This window comes from Cyprinodon variegatus, unplaced genomic scaffold (genome assembly GCF_000732505.1).
Source record: "Cyprinodon variegatus isolate N-32 unplaced genomic scaffold, C_variegatus-1.0 Scaffold154, whole genome shotgun sequence".
Classification (NCBI taxonomy): Eukaryota; Metazoa; Chordata; class Actinopteri; order Cyprinodontiformes; family Cyprinodontidae; genus Cyprinodon; species Cyprinodon variegatus.
This window is the reverse complement of record NW_015150607.1, coordinates 750,421-771,086: the sequence shown is the minus strand read 5'-3', so window position 1 is coordinate 771,086 and position 20,666 is coordinate 750,421. Positions and strand designations below refer to the sequence as shown.

At 36.9% G+C, this 20,666-nt stretch overlaps 1 protein-coding gene across 1 annotated transcript in view; it reads left to right on the top strand.

The window, feature by feature from the left end:
- The first annotated feature begins 3,773 nt into the window (after positions 1-3,773).
- dnah2 (dynein, axonemal, heavy chain 2) overlaps positions 3,774-20,666 on the top strand; it is a 91,605-nt gene continuing 74,712 nt past the window's right edge. The window contains 14 exon segments of the mRNA XM_015377477.1: positions 3,774-3,825; positions 4,997-5,087; positions 5,564-5,616; positions 5,699-5,863; positions 6,939-7,170; positions 7,257-7,367; positions 8,039-8,277; positions 9,414-9,605; positions 11,509-11,666; positions 12,090-12,177; positions 14,700-14,908; positions 19,706-19,835; positions 19,960-20,148; positions 20,224-20,432. Coding sequence (XP_015232963.1) covers positions 5,584-5,616; positions 5,699-5,863; positions 6,939-7,170; positions 7,257-7,367; positions 8,039-8,277; positions 9,414-9,605; positions 11,509-11,666; positions 12,090-12,177; positions 14,700-14,908; positions 19,706-19,835; positions 19,960-20,148; positions 20,224-20,432 — 1,955 coding nt within the window. The 5' untranslated portion in view covers positions 3,774-3,825; positions 4,997-5,087; positions 5,564-5,583.

Here is a 20,666-nt window from a genome sequence, read left to right as displayed (position 1 = left end):
TACTTCGTTACTGTACTTAAGTACACTTTTTAGGTATCTATACTTTACTCCATTACTTATTTTTCCTCCTACTTCTGACTTCTACTCATTACATTTACACACAAGTATCTGTACTTTCTATTCCTTACATTTTTAAAACAAACGTTACTCGTTATTCTTGGCTTCGGTTTAATGCAGAGGTCACAGATTAGTGGAACGTGGTCCTGATCTAGATTCACCTGCTGGCAATCCGGACCCAATCTGATTTAAAACATTTATTAATTAGCACATGTTGTCTGATGACAGTGTCTAACTTCACTTGCGCCGCTTCGCCTGTTATCCTGAAATCCCACATCCTCCGTCTCCGCTCCACCCCGCAGCGCTCCAGACATGGCCTGCAGCCAAATCTCCCTCACAATGTTATAAATCCAAATAGACCTTCGTTTTTATCCCTTTCTGCTTAGAGCTACTTCAGATCTCCCTCAATATATCAGTGGCCTCATCCTTGAGTTTGTTAGATATACAGTATAATATAGGCTATTCTATTATGGCCAAGTATTTCAGATCATCATCAAGAGAGACATTTGTTTTAGCTTTAATGCATTTAGTTTTGTGAGTTATGTGCTACTTTAATGTTTTCTTTTTTCCTTTTAGAGGAATTGCATCCCTTCAGCAACTTAATATCTGGGTCCCTCACCTGCTGAACAGTGCAAGGATTATTAAATCACTTATACAAATAGCAGTTGCAGCTGCTGCTCTCTGAAACAGGGGAGGCTCAATGGTGTTGATAAAATCCAATTTTCACTTGTTGCATTAACAAATGTTGAAAAGCATTAAACACAATACTACAACAGATGAAAATAGCTGTTGTGAAGTGCTCCGAAATGATCAACTCGAGAAACCACATCATGTGCTCAGCACAAGATGACTGTTCTTGTCGTCATTTTGTCCCCTCTCGATTCATGAGGAAAGCCTCCTCATTGTCTCCCACTGCCTGTCAAAAAATCCATAAGTATTTTTGCCAATCAGCATCGAGGAGCTGGATTCACTACCTGCCCCTGCACCATAGACCCCCTAAGAGCCTCACTGAAGGTGATGTATTTTGGCATGTTATCCAATCAGGGCTATAAAACTATCATCATTGGGGGAAAAAAGTTAAATGTTTTTGGCAACTAGGATGTGATTCCAGGGCTCTATTAATTGGCAACATATTTTAGCCATCATAATCTTTTCCATGATTTTTCCATCTATTCTAATCCTTTAACATTGTCCACTGGCTTGATTGCAGGTGTGCATTCTTGATATATATATATATTTTTTATTATAATTATTTTTATTATTTACAATTTTAGTTTTTTACTTTTTTTTATATTCATTAATTTTCCTTTTTTAATATCGATTACACAAGGATAATATCCTTTTATAATCGAAAGGGTGGTCTGTTGTTGGAAAATTTTGATTTCTTTTCTATTATATATTCATTTATCCTATTTACTCACTATAAAAGTTTTCACTCTCTCTGTTTCACCTTCAAGGCCACACCATTCTCTGGTGAGGGTGTTTGTAGACCAGACATAGCTTCTTCAACATAACAAACCAGATTCTTTCTCAAGGTTTATTCATAAAATGTTACTTTTAACCAAAGTGTCTGTAATTTGTTTTCACTCTGACTACTTTTCTATAGTTGTACATAAGAGGAAACGAACACTGCTCAGGTAGAACAGGGCTGGATGCTGTGCCATAAGGGCTGTATGATAAACTGTTCTCTCTTTGCAAAGACATAAATGTGTCAACTGAGTGAAATCCATCGATCTTCATTTATTTAACTAGGGTGAATAGTTGAATACTTTTTCCCACTACAGGACCTATAGGAAAGAAGTTAAACTCTAAAGAAGTGATACCTACGTTCCCACATTTTGATGCTAAGAAATTGAAAAGATCTCATACTTCTTGCGTCTGTTGTTGCTGACTTTGATGAGTTTCGTCAGTGTGTATGAACGTTCATGAAAAAGTATTCCACTATAAGAAGATACTGTATGTCTAAAAGATAATCAATCTTTTCCTAACATTAAACAAAGTACACATTGAAGTAAAAGCATGTGTGTGGAATACATCTTCTTAATAAACATTCTCATTAATCATCCTCTAGATGTATTATGCACAGATCTTAAAAAAGTCACAAGCAGTTGATTAGAGGGTAACAGAAAGGTGTGCAGTCTTGTCATGCTAACTAAAAGTATTAAAAACTTCCTACAAGAAAAATATATTTAGGGTGCGCAACCAATAAATACAGTGTACAAGATGAATACATGATATTATTTAGCTATATCTTATTGCACATCTTATTTAAAAGAAACACAGATTTAAGAAATGTAAAAAAAAAAATCATTTTGGATCCATGTCTCATAAAAAATCGATTTATTTTTGTATTTGATATCTTTGTTATTCCAAATTAGAGATTTATGTGGGGAAAAATTATGTTTGTAGAAAAGAAGCCAACAAGACAATGCCTGTCTGTGAAAATTAGACAACTGGATGGGGATTTTGTTGACCTCAAAATCACATTTGAGAAGGAATTCTATTCCTCCAACGCGTTTAAAAATAAGGTTTGGTATTAAATACCATAGTTTATTTTGGTCTCTAATAAAATATTTGATCCAGTTCACTTTGAATATCACATTTGATGTATTTAAGTCTAACACATTTAATCCCCCTTTATTATAGGGATTACTTAGTACAGATCTATTTAAATAATGAGATTTGTTTTTCCAGACAAAGTTATAAAGGGCAGGCTCAACTTTCTTTATCAACGATTTAGGAACATCTATTACTTTTGAAGGATAAACCAAGCGAGATAACCCTTCTGTTTTTGACAGGAGGATTCTACCTTTAAGTGATAGATCTCTCATCAGCCATACATCAAATCTATTTTTAATTTTTGGAATCAGATTATGAAAGTTAGAAATAACCCTCTCAGACTGATCTCGACAAATATTAATTCCCAGGTAAGTTACTTCCTTCTTGCCAGGGATACCTTCGATTTCTTTATGGATACTGCCCTCTTTGAGAGGAAACAAGACAAATTTTTTTATGTTTAAGGTAAGACCTGACACTTCAGAGAAAGCATTGATGCAATTTATTCTTCTATTCAAGAAGATAGCTGTGTCATCTGCTAGTTGACAGCATTTAATTTCCTGACCTGAGATGGTAATTCCTTCAAATGTGTCATTTTGTATTTGCAGTACCAACATTTGCATCACTAATGAAAACAAAAATGGCGCAGCAGGATCTCCTTGTTTAATACCCTGAGAAATGGGAAATCTCTGAGTCGTTCCCCACATAAGTTTAATCGAACTATTACAATCATTATATAGCGTTTTAATTGCTCTTTTGAAATTTTGAACAAATCCTAAAAAATCCAAAACATCAAATAAAAACCAGTGATTTACAGTATCAAAGGCTTTATAGATATCAACAAATAAAATATATCCGTTTTCAGTTATGATGTCCTTATAATCAAACAAGTTCAGAATCAACCTAATATTGTTACTGAAGTGCCTCTCTTGCATAAAGCCTGACTGACAGTCATCTATGATGGCATCGAGACAGGTGTTTGTTATTGCGCAATCAAATCTGCTGTATTTGGTCGCTCTCGTCATGTTACATTCATCCAATCACACAATCCATGAACCCACTCTCTCGTCCAATCATGGACCTTCTTTTATTTTACGTGTCCAATCAGGATTGGAGGTAGGGAATATTAGGAGGGCTTGGCAGTTACTCGTTTCCATAGCGACATCCCGACACAGAGCGGCTGTGGTTTGAATGTAGCAAAAAACATAAAAGGTAAGAAAAAAAATGTATTAATCTATAGATACAATTATACAATAAAAATTTAAATAAGCTACTGTAAAGTATGTTTTAATATTTATGAGAATGGCCGAAATCTAGTCCATAACTTCAATTAACGTTTATTCATTGCTGTGCTCGACGCTGAAAATAGCCGTTATTAAAATAGTTCGTTAACCGTGATTTAGGTAAACCGTTATTCGTGCACTTGTTGAGCTGAAATATCAAATTATTATAGCTTTTTTCGCGGTTAACTGCCCCTAACTTACACCCAACGATAAAAATGAAAATATAAGGCTTTAATTTATACCTTCCAACAGAAAAAAACAAACAAAAAAAAAACAGTCAATATGCGCTCCTTCAGGGCCCAGACTACTGGTAAAAAAATGTCTACTAAAGAATGAAGTAACTGATCGTATCGTCTAACATTATATTAAATAAATATAAAATCAAACAAAAATAAACTTTTGGGGAAATTATGTTATATAAAAACAATTAATGTCTTCTAAACATTTAGTTTAAAAAAACCAAACATGAAACCAGTGTTTACTGAAGGTCCTTTATATGTGTTACTGCATATTTACGTGATTGAAGTTAAGCAGTCAAACATTAAGAACATTATTTATGGTTATTTAAGGTGTTTTAAGAGAAAAATAAGGGGCTTACTTTTTTCAAGTCATTTTTTCATTAATTCATTAATTTATAAAAATCTTACTTTGTTAAATAAATATTTAGATTGGAGCCAAATATTTAGTTTAAAAATGAAAAAATGCTCCAAACTAAATATTTAGTTTGTTAAATAAATATTTAGCTCTAAATAGAATATTTATTTAACAAACTAAATATTTAGCACCAAGGTAGCTAAATATTTGGCTGGCTCTGTGCTAGCTGAATATTTTAGTTTAAAAACGTCAGTTTTTCTTAATTGAGTAGAGTTACTCTTGCTCAACCAGATGTTGCATTATGAAAAAAATATTACTCCGTTGCCTTGCAGCAACAAGCCTCTGGGTTCAATTCCTGGGGTTTTTCTGCTTGGAGTTTGTATGTTCTCCCCCCCTCCCACCTTCCAAAGAAATGACTATTAGGTTAATTGTCTTCTCTAAATTGCCCTTGGGTGTGTGTTTGGTATGGTTGTGTGTCTTTATGTTGCCCTGCCTTTCACCCATAGACACTGTACATACAGTAGGCACCAGCCCCACCACGACCCTGAAGGAATAAAAGGGAGAAGCGGCAGAAGATGGATGGACACACATGTGTCTGTAAGTATAGCTGCAGTAAAACTACTCCTGAAAAACTAACTGTTTTCAAAAGGTTACTCAAGTAAATGTAACCTTTTACTAAACACCTCTACCAATGATAAATGATCCATTTTGAAATAGCAGGGTTTATTAATATTTATGTAATATTATTACAAAACTATAACTACGGTATATGGGAAGTTAAAAACAATATTTGGTGAAGTGATAAATTATTTTATAAAGTTTAATATATTAAATAATTAATTTAAAATACATTTTTCATGACAGCCTGTCCAAAAATGGACGTTCACCCTGTATTCCCAATGGTCAGTTCAGCCCTGCACTCCTTTCAAGACATTTTAAGACTCAGGAAACCACTAGATAAAATCAAAACAAAGCTCAACTTAAAAAACAAAAAAACAATTAAAAGCATCCAGTAAAAGATCTGATCCTATCATGTTTTATGTTCAAGCTAACACTGAGCCTGTCTTTCACAGGATAATGCTTGATAAGTGCCATGGATGAGGATAACATTAAGAGCATCCGTCAGGTATAGCACAAGCAGATATCCGAATGCACATTTGGTCTAAACTACTAAATATTCTGTTTTCTTCCTCCTGTCCTGTGTTTAGTTGCTTATCAACTGTGTGTGCGTTCCTGGAGTAACGGAGGAGTCATGGACAGAGGAAAATGTGAAGCCCCTGGATCAGTTTGTCGCAGACACTTCCATTCCAGTTGCGGTGGTCTATGTGCACAGAAGAAATGGGCTTCAGGTGGACTTCAGTACCCCTTACCCAGTACGTTATTCTGTCATCGTGTAAATATTTATAATTTGACAGTGTATTTTTAAAAGCAGCTGATTGGCTAATTAAAATGTACCCCTACTGCATCCTGTCAATACAGTTGGCCTATTCTGGTTTAAATCATTGCCTCATTCATTAAGGTTTGCAGATATTGGTTTCTACAAACATCTCACTAAAGCATTTAATCAGGTTGATGGGCAGATTTTCACTAGCCAATTTCAACAAATTGATGGTCTTCTTTCAGCCAACCAGTAGTGGAGGATGTACACAATACAAAAAGTGCATATTTTATTTAATGATTATTTGAATTTGTCAGTAATAATTGAATACATTAGCTTCAATTAGATATATTTATCTTATTTTAGGAAGTGGGTATAATTATTTCATGATCCTCATTTCTGAATGGTGCTTCTCGTTGAGCAATATAGACAATAATTTTTTTTTTCTGGATTTGATTTACTCTACAGCAAATATTATCCCTAAAAATGACAATTTATTTACAGCATAATGGGCCAGCAACTCCACCCTCTATAATCCTCTATATCTAGTTTGGTCTAAAATATATCTAATAAACTTATGAAAGAGCTTTCTGTGGTCTGGTGTAAGAAAATAATAATAATTGTTATTTCATGTCATACCTAAGTTAAGTTAATGTCATTACTTTTTATTATTTAATGGCAGATTTAATTACAAATCATGGCACCTCCTCTACTGTGCTTGGCAGCTTGTTTGAGGTGTTTGTGCAGAAACATGCAATCTGAGGAAAATCAGATGGCTTTTGTCAAATAGATGGAACCCTTACGTCTATGTAGTGTCATCTGTCCTAAGGAAAATCTTACAAAAAGCATCCAGGTTTTAACCACTGAGTGTTAAATGTTTTTCATTTATAAACGGTCTCCATCTTTGATTGATGGGCTGCAACCTGCCTATCAATGGTCCTTCCTGATTTCTTTCAATTCAGTGCATTTTGATACCACATATAATTCAGTATGCTCCCTGACTATATTGATCCACTGTTTTTCTCATTTTCCTTTTGTATCCAACTTTGATCTGAATGTTATTTGCACAGGGGGACGTGGTTGAGGGGCTGTTCTACTTCACTCGTCCTGTAGGAGCTATAATCACTGAGGAAAACTTTGCTGACGTCATACAGTTTGATAGTGTGAGGGGGGACCCCCTCCATACGATGCTTGCAGACCTGACCTGCATATACGCTCCTGCAGTTGCTGCCACCCCTTGTACAGAAGAAATCAAGGATCAATTTACCAAGGAGCTGTACTTTCATTTTCGTTGGCTTGGTGGTGAGGAAAAAAGTTCTCTACAAGTGTATTTCATTATAGCTTTTAGCACCTGTGGAGAGTTTCCATTTTTTTTTTTTGTTGAGCAGATATCCTCTATCGGAGAACAGGAGAAACCTTTCTGTACATCCCAGTGGAAGCCCAACACTTGTCAGCTGAGGAGGCCAGCAAGGATGGGAAGCTGGTGGATAGACTGGAGAGTAAGTTTAGAAGGCTTTTTATGAGGCAGTGTTAGGGAATTTTTTTTTCCACATCAGTATCTTTACTGAAATAGCTTTTCACTCTGACCTGCTGTAATAATTAGACCTAGACTTACTTAAACATAGACAATTTTTATTGTCTTTTTGTATACACAGATTGTATACATAAACTTTTTTGTACAGCTTTTAGACAGTGAATGATCAGCAGCTTAGCAGTGAAATGAACATTCCCATTTCATCAAGTGCAGCAGTAATCCAATGTATACAGCGTGGGAGAAGAAAAACATGATGCAAAACACACTGATATGCAAGTTCACAGCAGTGCAAAGACAAATATATATATGGTGCAAAAATGCAGTAGAAAAACCTTTTTTTGGTTTGGTGTTATCAGTTTGATGCAGAGTTTGACCTTATTTTATTTTATTTATTTTTTTTCAATTAAAATGAAAAGTTCAACATAATTTAATGCTATAATGTTAAATTCTAACTTTCTTCTCTCCTTGTATCTGTTAATGTTACACGTACAGACCCTAAAGGATACTTCTTCCTTCTCAATCACACTACTTTTTCTTAACCTTTTTAGTGCATATTGAAACCCTCTGTCCCTCTGCCAGTTTTTTTTTATTTGTTTCTCTTTGCATCTGTTTAATTTTAATCTGCCTTACCTGTAGCTATGATGATGTTCTGGAGTGCTCAAATCCATGAGATGCTGGATCACCAAGAAGCCAGACACACAAGACACGACCAAAGCCTGCTGGAAGAAATAGCCTTCTGGGAGAGTTACTCCATGAAGCTGTCAGAGATCATCAAGTGGCGGGAAAAGCCAGAAGTCAAGCACATCCAGGAGATCTTACAGCTTGCCAAGTCCTCACGCCTTCAGTGGTTCCTTGATGAGACCACAAAAGTACAGGTAAAACAAGCAGTTAATTGGTAAAGTGTACACATCAGTGATAAATGGTTGTTCTTACTTTACTTATATCCCAAGGTGAATCTGTAAAATACACTGTATAAATAGATGAAATATTTTTTTTTCAATGTCAGTAAGATATATATATGTTTTCCATTGGCTCAGTTAAGAATTACTACAATTATTTTTATTTCTGAAGTGCTATGATAATGAGAGATTCCTAAAAGTCAAGTTTATATGCCCGTCCTTAGTATTGAAACTGAGTGACTGAGGTCAAATGTTTTGTTTCCTTTCATAAGCCTTTCACTCTAGTTTGCTGACATTTTGGTTACCTCTCTGTGACAGACCTGCTTAAACTGTCAGTTTCTGATAGTCATCTGATCCTAATGCAAAGAAACTAAGCAGACTGATAAAAACTGAAATGAGGAGGAAGGAAGCTGTGAAAGATCTTTTAGGGCTTACTGGTACTGATGAGCTCTGAGTGAGACGGTTCTGGCAGGTTCTTTCCAGGCTAAGGTGATCAGATTTGATGCTTGTTGTCAAGATAGAGATCCAATATTTATTTTATAAAGAGCTGGTGCCAGCAGGCTTGTGCTTTGTCTAGAGAGGTGGGACCTTTCCAGAAGGTAACCTTGGATAGGAGGAACAAGAGTCCAGAGTGGTCTTGCTATAAATAATGGAAATGTTCAGTAACCAACTTGGAAAAATTTAAATCTCTTTATTCTCCTGAAATGGGGAAATTCACTCTCTGCATTGGGCTGGCATTGTGTGGCGCCCGGAGCAGTTTGGACTCAAGGGTCTTTGTTCAGGAACCCAGCGTGAAGGGAGTAGAATTGAACCGGATACTTGCAACCTTCTCAGAGCACAAGCGCACTGCCCTAACCCACTAGGTCAACACTGCTCTTATATTGCAGAGCCTGGGATTCTAACAGGGTCTTAACACTTGAGCACCTCTGCTGACAGAATAAATAAGGTCCCATTACAAAAGGTTTTACCTAAAAGACAAAGTCCTTATTAGAGGATCAGAATTATAACACTTTAGTGATAAAGGTGTGTTGAGAAAGATTTCGAGTTAAAATCCTGAAAAGTGATGATAATCATCTAGATCATCATCATTCCATGGTGTCTGTGTTTCCTAGGAATGTTCCCTGAAAGTGAAGGAAACCCTGAGCCTCCTGGGCTTACTTAAGGAGTCCCATGAAGAACTTTTAAGTCTCAAGCCAAGAGAAATTATGTCAAAGCTGTATGACATTGTGTTTTTCATCCGAGTCATCTGGAACAATGCTCCCCACTTCAACACCAGTGAGAGAATCATTGGGCTCTTCTACAAGGTACACTGATATGTCTGATGTGTCTACCCCCAAATAAATTTTTTTTTCTTAATGACTGCAGGTAGAATGGAGAGAGACGAGTGAACTCCATGAATGGTATTGATTGTCAAAAATCCCCAAATCCAGCCGTTAAAAGTAATTGATTCAGCTCAATCTAGACCACTGAGTGGATCAGACCAGCATCCAGGAAGTTTGCTGGGAGATCTCCAAGTTCTACCAATGTCCAGTCCCCACTGTTTTAGAGTTTTTATAGTGTAGTAAATTATTTTTGATTAAGAAATTATTTACTATTTTTCTGTAACAAATTAATCCAATTGGGTGTTTCAGACTTTCTCATTACAGTAACTTAATCATGCACCAAAAATTTAGAAAGGAAAAAAATATATATATTTAAAAAACAGTGGATCAAAATACTCCTCTTCAGGAGTTTTTTTTTGTTGGGAGGTATCCTATTCCTCTCAACTTTGAAACATCTCTCTCTATCATCCTAAGTTCTGGGTTCACTCTAATGTTCTTTTCTCTTCAGCTCACCACACAGATTTTCTACAAAGTTTAGATGTTGCCTCTGATCATCCATTTATATTAATATCTGTGCATATGTTCTGGACCATCATTCTGTTTAAAGCTATTGTGCTGTTCATTACCCAATTTTAGGTGTCAGGCTGACTACCAGTTCATTTCAAATGTCCTGACATTTCAAATATTTATTTTCTTTAATGAGGATTCTAGGGTTTAAGGAAGCAGTCATCACTGTATTATTAAGTATAAGTAAATTGCACCATGGTGTAAAAACTCATTCCATCCATCTCTACCTGTAGAGATGTAAGAGATGTTGGTTTATACTCAATGCTTCTTTCCAATCTCCTTTATCCTTTTATTTATTATTTTTTTGGTCAAAAGCTGATCTTAATACAGAATAATTTCCCCTCTCTCCTTTACTGTACATACATCTATATGTAAACAAATGTGTAGGAGTTCAGAGCTGAATCTCACAGAAAATGAGTGGTCTCACCTGAAGAGGGCAGTGGAGTACATACTTATATCCTTACTTTCAGGTAGATGTGGGGAACCTTATTTAGATTGGATGAACATGACCAAGATTAGGATGACATATGGAAGGTGAAAAAGTAACAAAAAAGAAGACTGTTCCTTTTTTAAAGACATTTACACTTATGCAATCTGCTGCATAATTATAGTCCAAATTGTTCCTGCTAATGGATGATGATAGTCAAATAATACAAAATGAAATGATTTACCAAGATCTCTTTTTATGTCAGAAAATCCTAACATTTTAACAAGGCTAAGCAAACTTTTCATCATCTATCCGTTCATTATTGCTAACTTTTGCCATTAAGTTGACACTGAAGAGTCACTAGAATATTACCAAGCATTTACACAGACCCAATTGGAGGTATACATGTTTGTTAACATGTAAGTAGCTTAAAACATACCATTTATAGAAAAATAAAACAGGATGAAGTAAGGTATACACCCTAGACTAGGGGTGTCAAACTCAAAACCTTGAGGGCCAATATCCTGCAACTTTCTGTTCCTTGCTCCACATAGAAACAAATGACTAAACAACCTCACGTACAGCAGTCTAGTGCTGCCGATGAGCTCAGGTGTGCTGAAGAAGGGGAACATCTAAAAATTACAGGCCCTCAAGGATTTGAGTTTGAGACCCCTGCCCTAGACTCCTCTGTCCAAGTCACCCTTATTTTTCTCAGTGCAAATACTAAGGTAAATGTCTTTTGAACGTTTCGTTTTATTACCAAAACATTTCATTATTAAATTTTTTGCTCTTGTTTTGTTTCAGCAGGAGAAAGCAAAACAGAAGAAGACAAATCCATTTCGACCTAAGAACACTTAAGCTGAAAATTGTTTGTTTTCTGCAAACTTTCAGGTGACTAATGAGATCATCCGTCTGTGTAGTGTGAACATCTCTCTGGACAGGATCTTTGGAGGCCATGTGATATCTAGCAAGCAAGTCCTGAACGATTGTATCCACTGCTGCGAGCACTGGAAGGATATGTATCTGCACGTCTCCAAGATTTATCACACGTAGGATAATTGTAGTCTCTGTTTAAGAGAACTATTTTCTAAGGCCAGCATAGTTTATTTTGGTATATTTTGGAAAACATCAATTATTGGTGTTAAGCTTATAGAATATTTCAACAAGGAACACTTATTCAGTGCACTGACCTTTTATTAAAATGTACCTTTTGATTTTTTTGTTTTTTTTTTGTTTCTAGGTTGCCCTTTTTTCACCGTGATTATGTTTAGTACTTATAGCACATATATTAATACATGTTTATTATATCTTATCCGCAATGCTTCCTTTCCTAACCAGGAAATTTACAGAAAGATCTTTACATTTGTTTTCAAAAACATAAAGCAAAGACAAGAAGGGCAACATGAAAGTATTTATAGTTAATCTGTAATTTATTTTAGCAGTCTTTTTTTTTTTTGCTTTTCTTCTTGCAGGTGTGATCCCAAAGGCTGGGTTTTGGACAAAACAAAGTTTTTTGATCAGATTGATGCCTTCATTGATAGACTGAAAAACTTGCTTGAGGTAAAACTTTTTATTTTGCTTGTTTTACAGAGTTTCTTTATCAAAAGAGTATAAATATTTTAACACTTTAGAAAAGATTTCGTTTCTCTCAACTACTTTCTTTTTCAGGCGACACCACAGCAAGCCATCATAACTTACTTGTCTGACTTAACTAAATTAAGATGCCTTTCCTGCATCATGCCAGTTAAAGACTTAAGCCACTGCACTATGAGAACTCCCTCAATCCTTTTGAATTATTTAATAAATAATAACAGTGCACTCCCAGTTGAAATTAGAATAAACAGAATAAACAACAAACATATATTTAGCTTTTATCCAGACTTTAATATATCAAATCATTGAACAGCTCGCAATATCAGGCAAAACGTGCTCGCCAAAACATCTTAGCCCTGATACTACTTTTTTTTTATTTCTAATAGTATACTGATACTGCAGCTTTGAGTATTGACTGATGCTGATATTGGCCTGATACAATATAAGCAAGAATCATACACACTTATATTACATATATTGTAGTGTCGCATAAAAGAAAAGGCTTTATAAGTGTTATTATTCTAACAGAGAAAAGTAGTCAATGAAAATAGCTATGAAAACAACTAACCCATTTATTGTTAACTAGTAAGTCAATTAGACTTAAAAAGAAACGGATAGAAGTGGAGTCTTTTTATCAGCTTGCGGATATTGGGGATTTTAAATGTGGGCCGATATGTGCAGATAATGATTTTTTGACTGATGCAGGATTGATTTCCGATATCAATATCAGATCAAGACATCCATGATTATTGCTGTCTAAACCAAAATAACTGCCATATGGCATTTGGTAATTAGATCATTTTATTAAGATGTATATTCACTATGTGTGTTTTAAATGGATTTTTGCTTTAATGGCATAAATAGGGTACTGAAATGTTGTGACTTCTTGTATTTAAAAAAATATTTGTGTGATCTCTAGACAATCGGCATTATTATAAGCCTCATGGCCATTTTATACAGGGTGGCCGCGGGTCCTTAAAAAGTCGTAAATCAATTTCTCTCAAAATAAGGCCTTGAAAAGTATTAAATTGTCTTAAATTAATTTTGCATGGTTCTTAAATATTTGTATGTCATGTCATCGTGAAAATGTGGGCAATCTGTTATGCGAGGTCGAATATTTTTTTCCGGTAGCCTATGCGCTGTGTTGTCTATGGTTAGGTCAGAGCGTAGCCTATTGCGCAGCTCGTATCGCGTAGCTCTTGATGGCGTAGGCTAAAGCATCTACAGGTAGGCCGAATACAGCACCGATAGCCACTCGACTACTTAAACACGGGGAAATGCAAGTTTAATCACAAATGGCTAGAAAAGAATGAATATTCTTGGTTATGGTCGGTGGCTGGCAGCGCCTATGAAGCTAGCTGCATTGTATGTTGGAAGAATTTCAAACTTGGGACAATGGGGATCAGAGCAGTTGAATCTAATGTACAGAGTAAAAAACATAAAGACTATGTAAAAGCATGCCAGCAGCCTGCAATTGCTAGTTTCTGCTCCACCGTTTCCACCGCAAGCGCAACAAGCGTGCCATCTGAGCTCCGAGCAATTTGTGGCTCCACGCCAACACTCCGAGCAGAGGTGATTTGGGTGCTGAGGACCGTGACAAGCCACCATTCATTCAGGTCTAATGACGGGATTGAAGAACTGTTCAAAGCAATGTTTCCAGATTCGGGGCTAGTTCAGTCATTTACTTGTGGAAAAGACAAAACCAGATGCGTAGCTAAATTTCAACCGTCATTTTGATTTGTATTTCCATCATACGTTTGGTATTAAATTTCATTAAAAAGTGGTATTGAAAGGTCTTAAAAAGTATTAAATTTAACTTGTTTATACTTGTAGACACCCTGTTATATTATATTTGTTTATTGTTTATTTTTCCTTTATACAGTTCACCAAACCTCTATACACTAGCTTAGATAGTCTAAGGTTCCCAGCATAATGTAGATTCCGATTTCCAGTGTATATTATGCCTTGAACACTAATGTTTTGTACCGGCACTATGGGTTCCAACAGATCTTATGGTCTGATTTAACTCAAGACTTTGATTAGGCCACTACATAAGAGTTTTTTTGTCATTTGTTTTTTTATGGTTAGTTTTTTTTTTTTTTTCTTTGAACCTTAGATCAATATAGGATGTTGGCCTTCTTGGTATGGTCTGTCATACTCTCTTCAGGAGATTTATTGGCTCAACAAGACATGGAGTGTGCAGGCCGGATTTGTGTAGTGGAGCATAATTAATTATAGTATAACAATGGAGAAAATACTTTTCAACACTGGGATACTCTGGTTTACATGGCCCTTTTCCAGTTCAGTAAAATATTTAAAGATTGCATTTTTCACTTGCTGAGGCTATCACTGTCTGATATTCTGCTTTCTTTGCTGATGGGAAACATGTAAATACATCACTGAGGGGAAAATACCTTCCCATAGCAATGTATGAACTCATAAGCTGTTGTTTCTGTTTTCATCATATATTTATTTTGATAATTTTTCAGGTTTGTGAGTGGCAGGATATGCCATTTGTCCGCTGGAAAAATGGACAGGAGAGAGACATCCCTGTCTTCGGAGGCCACACAGGCTCAGAGGTTACCAGCAGGCTGGTGAAGATTCAGACCTCCTTCAATGAAGCACTGGAGAACCTGCGATCTTTTGACAAAGCAGTCTTTGACTTACAAAATATGACATGGTCCAAGGAATTCCACAGGTTTGTCCACTGCTCCAAAATATATTTAGTTTAGGGCTAAAACTGTTAGTAAGACATACATTAAACAGCTAGATTTCCCGTTTTTTAGAATAGAAAATCCCTTTATTCTCCCACAATGGAGACATTCTGGTGTTTACAGCAGCAAAAAGATTATACACAAAATGGTCACAAAAGGTAAAAAACTTGAAAAAGGTTGAACCTGTACAAAATCAGCATGAGTTTAACAACTTGTTGAGGTTGTTGGGAACAGTGGTGGTTGGAGTCTTACAGCTGCTGAGAGGATGGATCTGTGTTAAATGTGCTTCATAAATCTATGTTTAGCAGACATTGATGCTGCAACTTCAGTAAAAGACTGTTAATAATCTTTCATTTTATCCTTGCAGCTAGGAAAATGGAATTACTTTACAATTTTTTAATTCAGACTTTTTATGGTAAATGGCATGTACTTATATAGCGCCTTTATTCAAGTCAGAAGACTTGACCAAAGCGCTTTACACTACATTCATTCATTCACCCATTCACACTCACACACTGATGGTGGCAAGCTACATTGTAGCCACAGCTGCCCTGGGGCTCACTGACAGAAGCGGGGCTGCCGTACACTGGCGCCACCGGGCCCTCTGACCACCATCAGTAGAAAATGCAGGTGAAGTGTCTTGCCCAAAGACACATCGACACTGAAAGTCGGAGTCGGGGCTTGAACCGTCAATCCTTCGATTTCAGGGCAAACTCCTACATCCAAAGCCACTGTCGCCTATTAGAATAAGCAATGGACAATAACCCCTCTCAACCCCTACCTGTGAAATCTGTTGATATAAAGGACCAGGTTTAGGAGCTGTTTCAGGGGCCTGCTTCAAAAAAGAATGAAAAATGTTCTCAGGTAGGTATCTGGTTCCAAAAAGCCAGGAAGGCGCTTACCTTTGCTAAGGTAACACTGGAACATGCTGCTTAGACTAGTGGTCTCAAACTCAAATTGTAGGATGCTTTCACACATGTTTAGTGCTCACTGTAGCGCGTCTCCGAATAATAAAATGATACATTCTTTCATTTTTCAGTTAGTGCGGTTGCTTTTTGTCACACAGGACCAGATACCGCAGTACTTGTAGAGTGTTATGTCTCCATGACAACTGGTTGAAATCCAGAAGCCCTGAAAAAGAAACCGAGATAAATAGATAAAATTTTCATGACGGAGACAAAGGCATGCTGGTTATTAGTGTTTCACATTTTTTTTCTGTATGGTTTGCTTATACAACCATTGGGAAACAGTAATGTTTGAAAATGAAGCATGGCAACCGCTTCAAAATAATATACATAAACATCCATCTGCTTTAGGAGCAAGCACAAATTAATGCTCCTTAACATTCACCTTAAGATTCTCACCTGACGCAGACGCCGACGACCGACAAGGGAATTTATGTCTGTTATATATGATAATGTAAAACAATATGTTTTTGAAGTGAGGAATTAAGGGAGCGCTTTTACTTATTTATTTCAATGTGGCACTGCTCAGTGGACTGAGCAAAGCTCCTTTCTCTGAGCCTTTAACAGAAAACAGCATATATGTTGCTGTTTCTTTGTATGCTGGTAAACTTTCAGGGGTCTACTTCTAATAAGGATGAACTATCTTCTCAGGCAGGGGGAGTGGTGGCCTAGTGGTTAGGGCATTGTGCTTGGAATCCAGAGGTTCTGAGTCCAGTCACAACAACTTCCAAGACGAATCTCACAACTTCAAAACAAATTTATTTTAGCAGGCATGGATGAAGAGATGGGGTGGGGTGGAGGGGGCTTAAAAAGTCTTTGTAGGTTTTGTAGGTGTCGTGCAATGCTGGGTGATTGTGTGGTCTTAACAAACAAAAAACACACGGGAATCACAATTTGTACCTGTCCTTGCGCCTGCACAAGCATTGGGGATCGATTCGTTCATGTGTCAGGATACCCGCACAGGGGGGAGGGAGAAGCAGACGACCCTGATTGACGTGTCAGGAACCAATAGTGGACCACAGCCTGTGTTTTGTGATTGGTGGGGGTTACTCATTGATTTCACACTGTAGCTGGGACCGTTTTTTTTATTTTTTCGTTTCGCTCTCAGGCCTTCTATTCCACTGCTTGCTACACGGCTGTGGGGAGATTCTCAAGCCACATGGTTAAAAATTGATAAAATTTTCATGACGGAGACAAAGGCATGCTGGTTATTAGTGTCTCACATTTTTTCTCTGTATGGTTTGCATATACAACCATTGGGAAACAGTAATGTTTGAAAATGAAGCATGGCAACTGCTTCAAAATAATATACATAAATATCCATCTGCTTTAGGAGCAAGCACAAATAATGCTCCTTAACATGCACCTTAAGATTCTCACCTGACGCAGATACCGACGACCGACAAGGGAATTTAAGTCTGTTATATATGATAATCCAAGACGATCCCAAAGATTGAGAATCTTTGGGATGTGCTAGAGAGGGCTTTGCGCAGCGGTCAGACTCTACCATCATCAATGCAAGATCTTGGTGATAAGTTAATGCAACACTGGATGGAAATAAATCTTTTGACATTGCAGAAGCTTATCGAAACAATGCCACAGCGAATGCGTGCCGTAATCAAAGCTAAAGGCGGTCCAAAGAAGTATTAGAGTGAGTGACCTTTTTTTTTTGGTGGCAACTTTTTTTTTGGTCAGGCAGTGTAGAATTTAATTCACTGTGAAAGATCAATGTATTAATTCTTTATTAAGTGGATGATGCTGTTGTTTTTTGTAGTGTTTGTTTTATTCCTCAATTGAAAAGGTCTCGTGCTGAAACATATTGAATGTTATATTAACAAAAAAAATCAACTCAAATATTTTTAAAGGCTAATGCACAGACACAGCATTAAAAAGTATATGGTATCATGCAGCACAATTTGCAAATAGGAAAATACTATAGCATTAACAGATATGTACTTTTAAATTCAGTCTTGATGTGAAGTATTGATATTATATGTAAAATGTAATTACCATATTAATGTAATCCATAAATGTCTATTACATGTTCATCATCAATTTAGCACTTTTGGCACATCTGCTCTATTGCTGTCCATTGAAACTTTAGTTATGTTGTGATGGATTTGTATTAGGGATGGAACGGTTTATGAAAACTGCCTGAACCGTTTGGTTCGATTGTCTCGGTTCGATTCGCGTGTGTTGCGTTCGGTTCATGTGCTGCTCCTTTTTCTCATAGGCGAAGCGTGTACACTCCAGAGCAGAAGGTGCCGGTACTGCAACCAAAGCCAACCACCAGTAGTAAACAAGAAGAAGAAGCGAAGCAGCTTAGCAGAAAAAAATCAGTTGTTGTGGAGAATTGTGTGGGAATGGCGAGTGGGAAAGAACAGGAGTTAGAAGCCTAGCGCCAGCAGCACTTTATAGGTCTGCTGTATGGGACCCCTTTACATTTGGAATGACCTACAATGATGGCGGAAAGAAAGTTGTGGATAAAAGTGCAACAGTGTGCAAGCATTGTGCAACACGTGTTATACTATACAAGACATAATAGATTTTTCTGACAATAAACATATACCGAACCGAACCGTGGATTTTGTGAACCGTTCCACTCCTAATTTGTATAATATGTTACATTACATGATTTATAGACTTCATTGACTTCATAATGACTATGCAATTTGATTTGTCTATTTTTTTTAATCATAACTTACAGTTATCTACTTATGCTATGAAACAGCAAGTGTGTGTCAAATTGATGAATAAGTCTTTATTTTAAAAGTCTTAAGCCCCCTGAAATTTTTTGTTTTGTTTCAAGCTGATGTGCATGTATTGTTTACATTGCGACCAATCTAACCAGGGATTACCAATATGGTGGCTAATTTCGTCACTCCACTCCATGCTACCAATGGGCTATCAACTATCCAGTAAATAAATATAGATCAGTGGGAGGAACCGTGGAGGATGTAGGCTTTACTTTGTGCAGGCAGACTGGAGCTGAGTGGCGCGGAGTGGAGGATGTGGGATAAGTCTCGAGTGCCTTAGGTGACAGCCACCGGCTGTTAATCTCAATACAACAAAGTATGTAGTAAACATTTATTATGGTCTCCAAAAGGGGGGTGTGCTGTATCCACCACAGCACTGTTTGTTTTGAGATCCAAGTCTGTCTGTGACAAGTTTCCATCTTTCTTTAGTTTGCTTGTCTGAAAATTTCCCGGCCAACGCACATTGTATTACTGAGGTGACTACAGCAGCCCTTTTAGCTTAAGCTTGTTGAGTGTGCCGGGCAGTTGGGTCGCAGCAGAGTACAGTTGTTTTAAGACATCAACTAGTGTGCACCAGGAGCACACTAGTTTGGTGCACATTAGAGACTGCTTGTGCTTCCATTGTGCTTTTTAAAGCTGCAGGTCTGAAAATCCCCTTAGGGGGCCAGTGTCCTAGAACTTGTACATGTGTTATCCACCCTATTTGCCTGAATCAAATGGATAAGCTCTTTAACTAGCTCTTCTATTGAAACTCATATTGTGGCAGATGTGTTGAAGCAGAGATGCATGTACTTTGTATCAGTGCAAGCACTGCCAGTGATATGTAATTAAACTACCAAGCAAAATTTATATAATTTTAAAAAACAGCTGACTCCATGTAAAGGTAAAAAAGACAAACGGAAATGGTTGAAAATGATTACCAAATAAGTTATTTAATGACATTCCAGTCATTTGTGGATGTTTTGCAAAAAAGCATGCTTTTCTTTATAACAGGTTGGAATTTGTGCTCCTTCAAAGATGCAATCTATAATTACATAATTGTGTTTGTTTGTTTCTTTAGGTTTTGTAAATCTGTGAGCAATATAGAAAAAATGATACCGGAGGTGATCAATTTGGCTTTTGCCGATGTGGTAACATTCCAGGGAGGAGTCAGGATTTGGGACTTTTTCCATCCAATGACCAAAAGCAAGGTTTCAAACGCTCACTCACATGTCACATCTTAATCTTCACTTTGCTTTATTGACCCATGGCACATCTTTTTAGCCGTCCTGTCATCTCTTACTTTCCTTCTCACATTCCTCCTCACCAACACAGACCATAGGGCCTTTATTAGAGGAGAAGTCCAAAGAATTGATCAGCATCTTCACCACAGAACTAAAGTTGCTGATCAAAAAGGGAAATCAGAGTCCATGTAAATGGTACATTCCTTATCACCTGCCAAAAAGTGTGGGACAGGCCATGTGGGCCAGGGGCCTCAAGAATCTCCTTGAAGAACACATTAAGGTATCCATCAGTCACTAATGCCCCTAACTTTAGTTAAGGTTGATTACTTTTTGCTATCATCTTCGCCTTCTTTAGCTCTTTCAGATGTATCCCTCTTTTCCTCAATCTGCAATCTGCACGGAGATCATTTCTTCCTATGGTCAGACGGTTCAGGTCTTGGATGACATTGTGAGGAAAAACTTCTTGGAATGGAGTCAGAAGTTGGATGAACAGCCCATGAATAAACTGAAGCGGCCTCTCCTGGTGCGCTGCAGGAATATGAAGCTGGATAGCAATTTGGACAAGTAGGTCAAACAGAAGTAAATACTGAAAGGTTCGTTGGAGTTGAGGTTAAGCTGCTGGGTTTGTATGTATTTTTGGGTTTTCTTAGAACCACCAAATACTTGCAGAAACTGGCCTTGTTTTTTTAAAAAAAAAAAACATATCAAAGAGGCTTTTTTTGGACACAAACATTAAAAATGTACTTGTTTTCTTAGATTTTGTTGCATGTATAGTGTTACAGCACAAAGTTTGTTAGG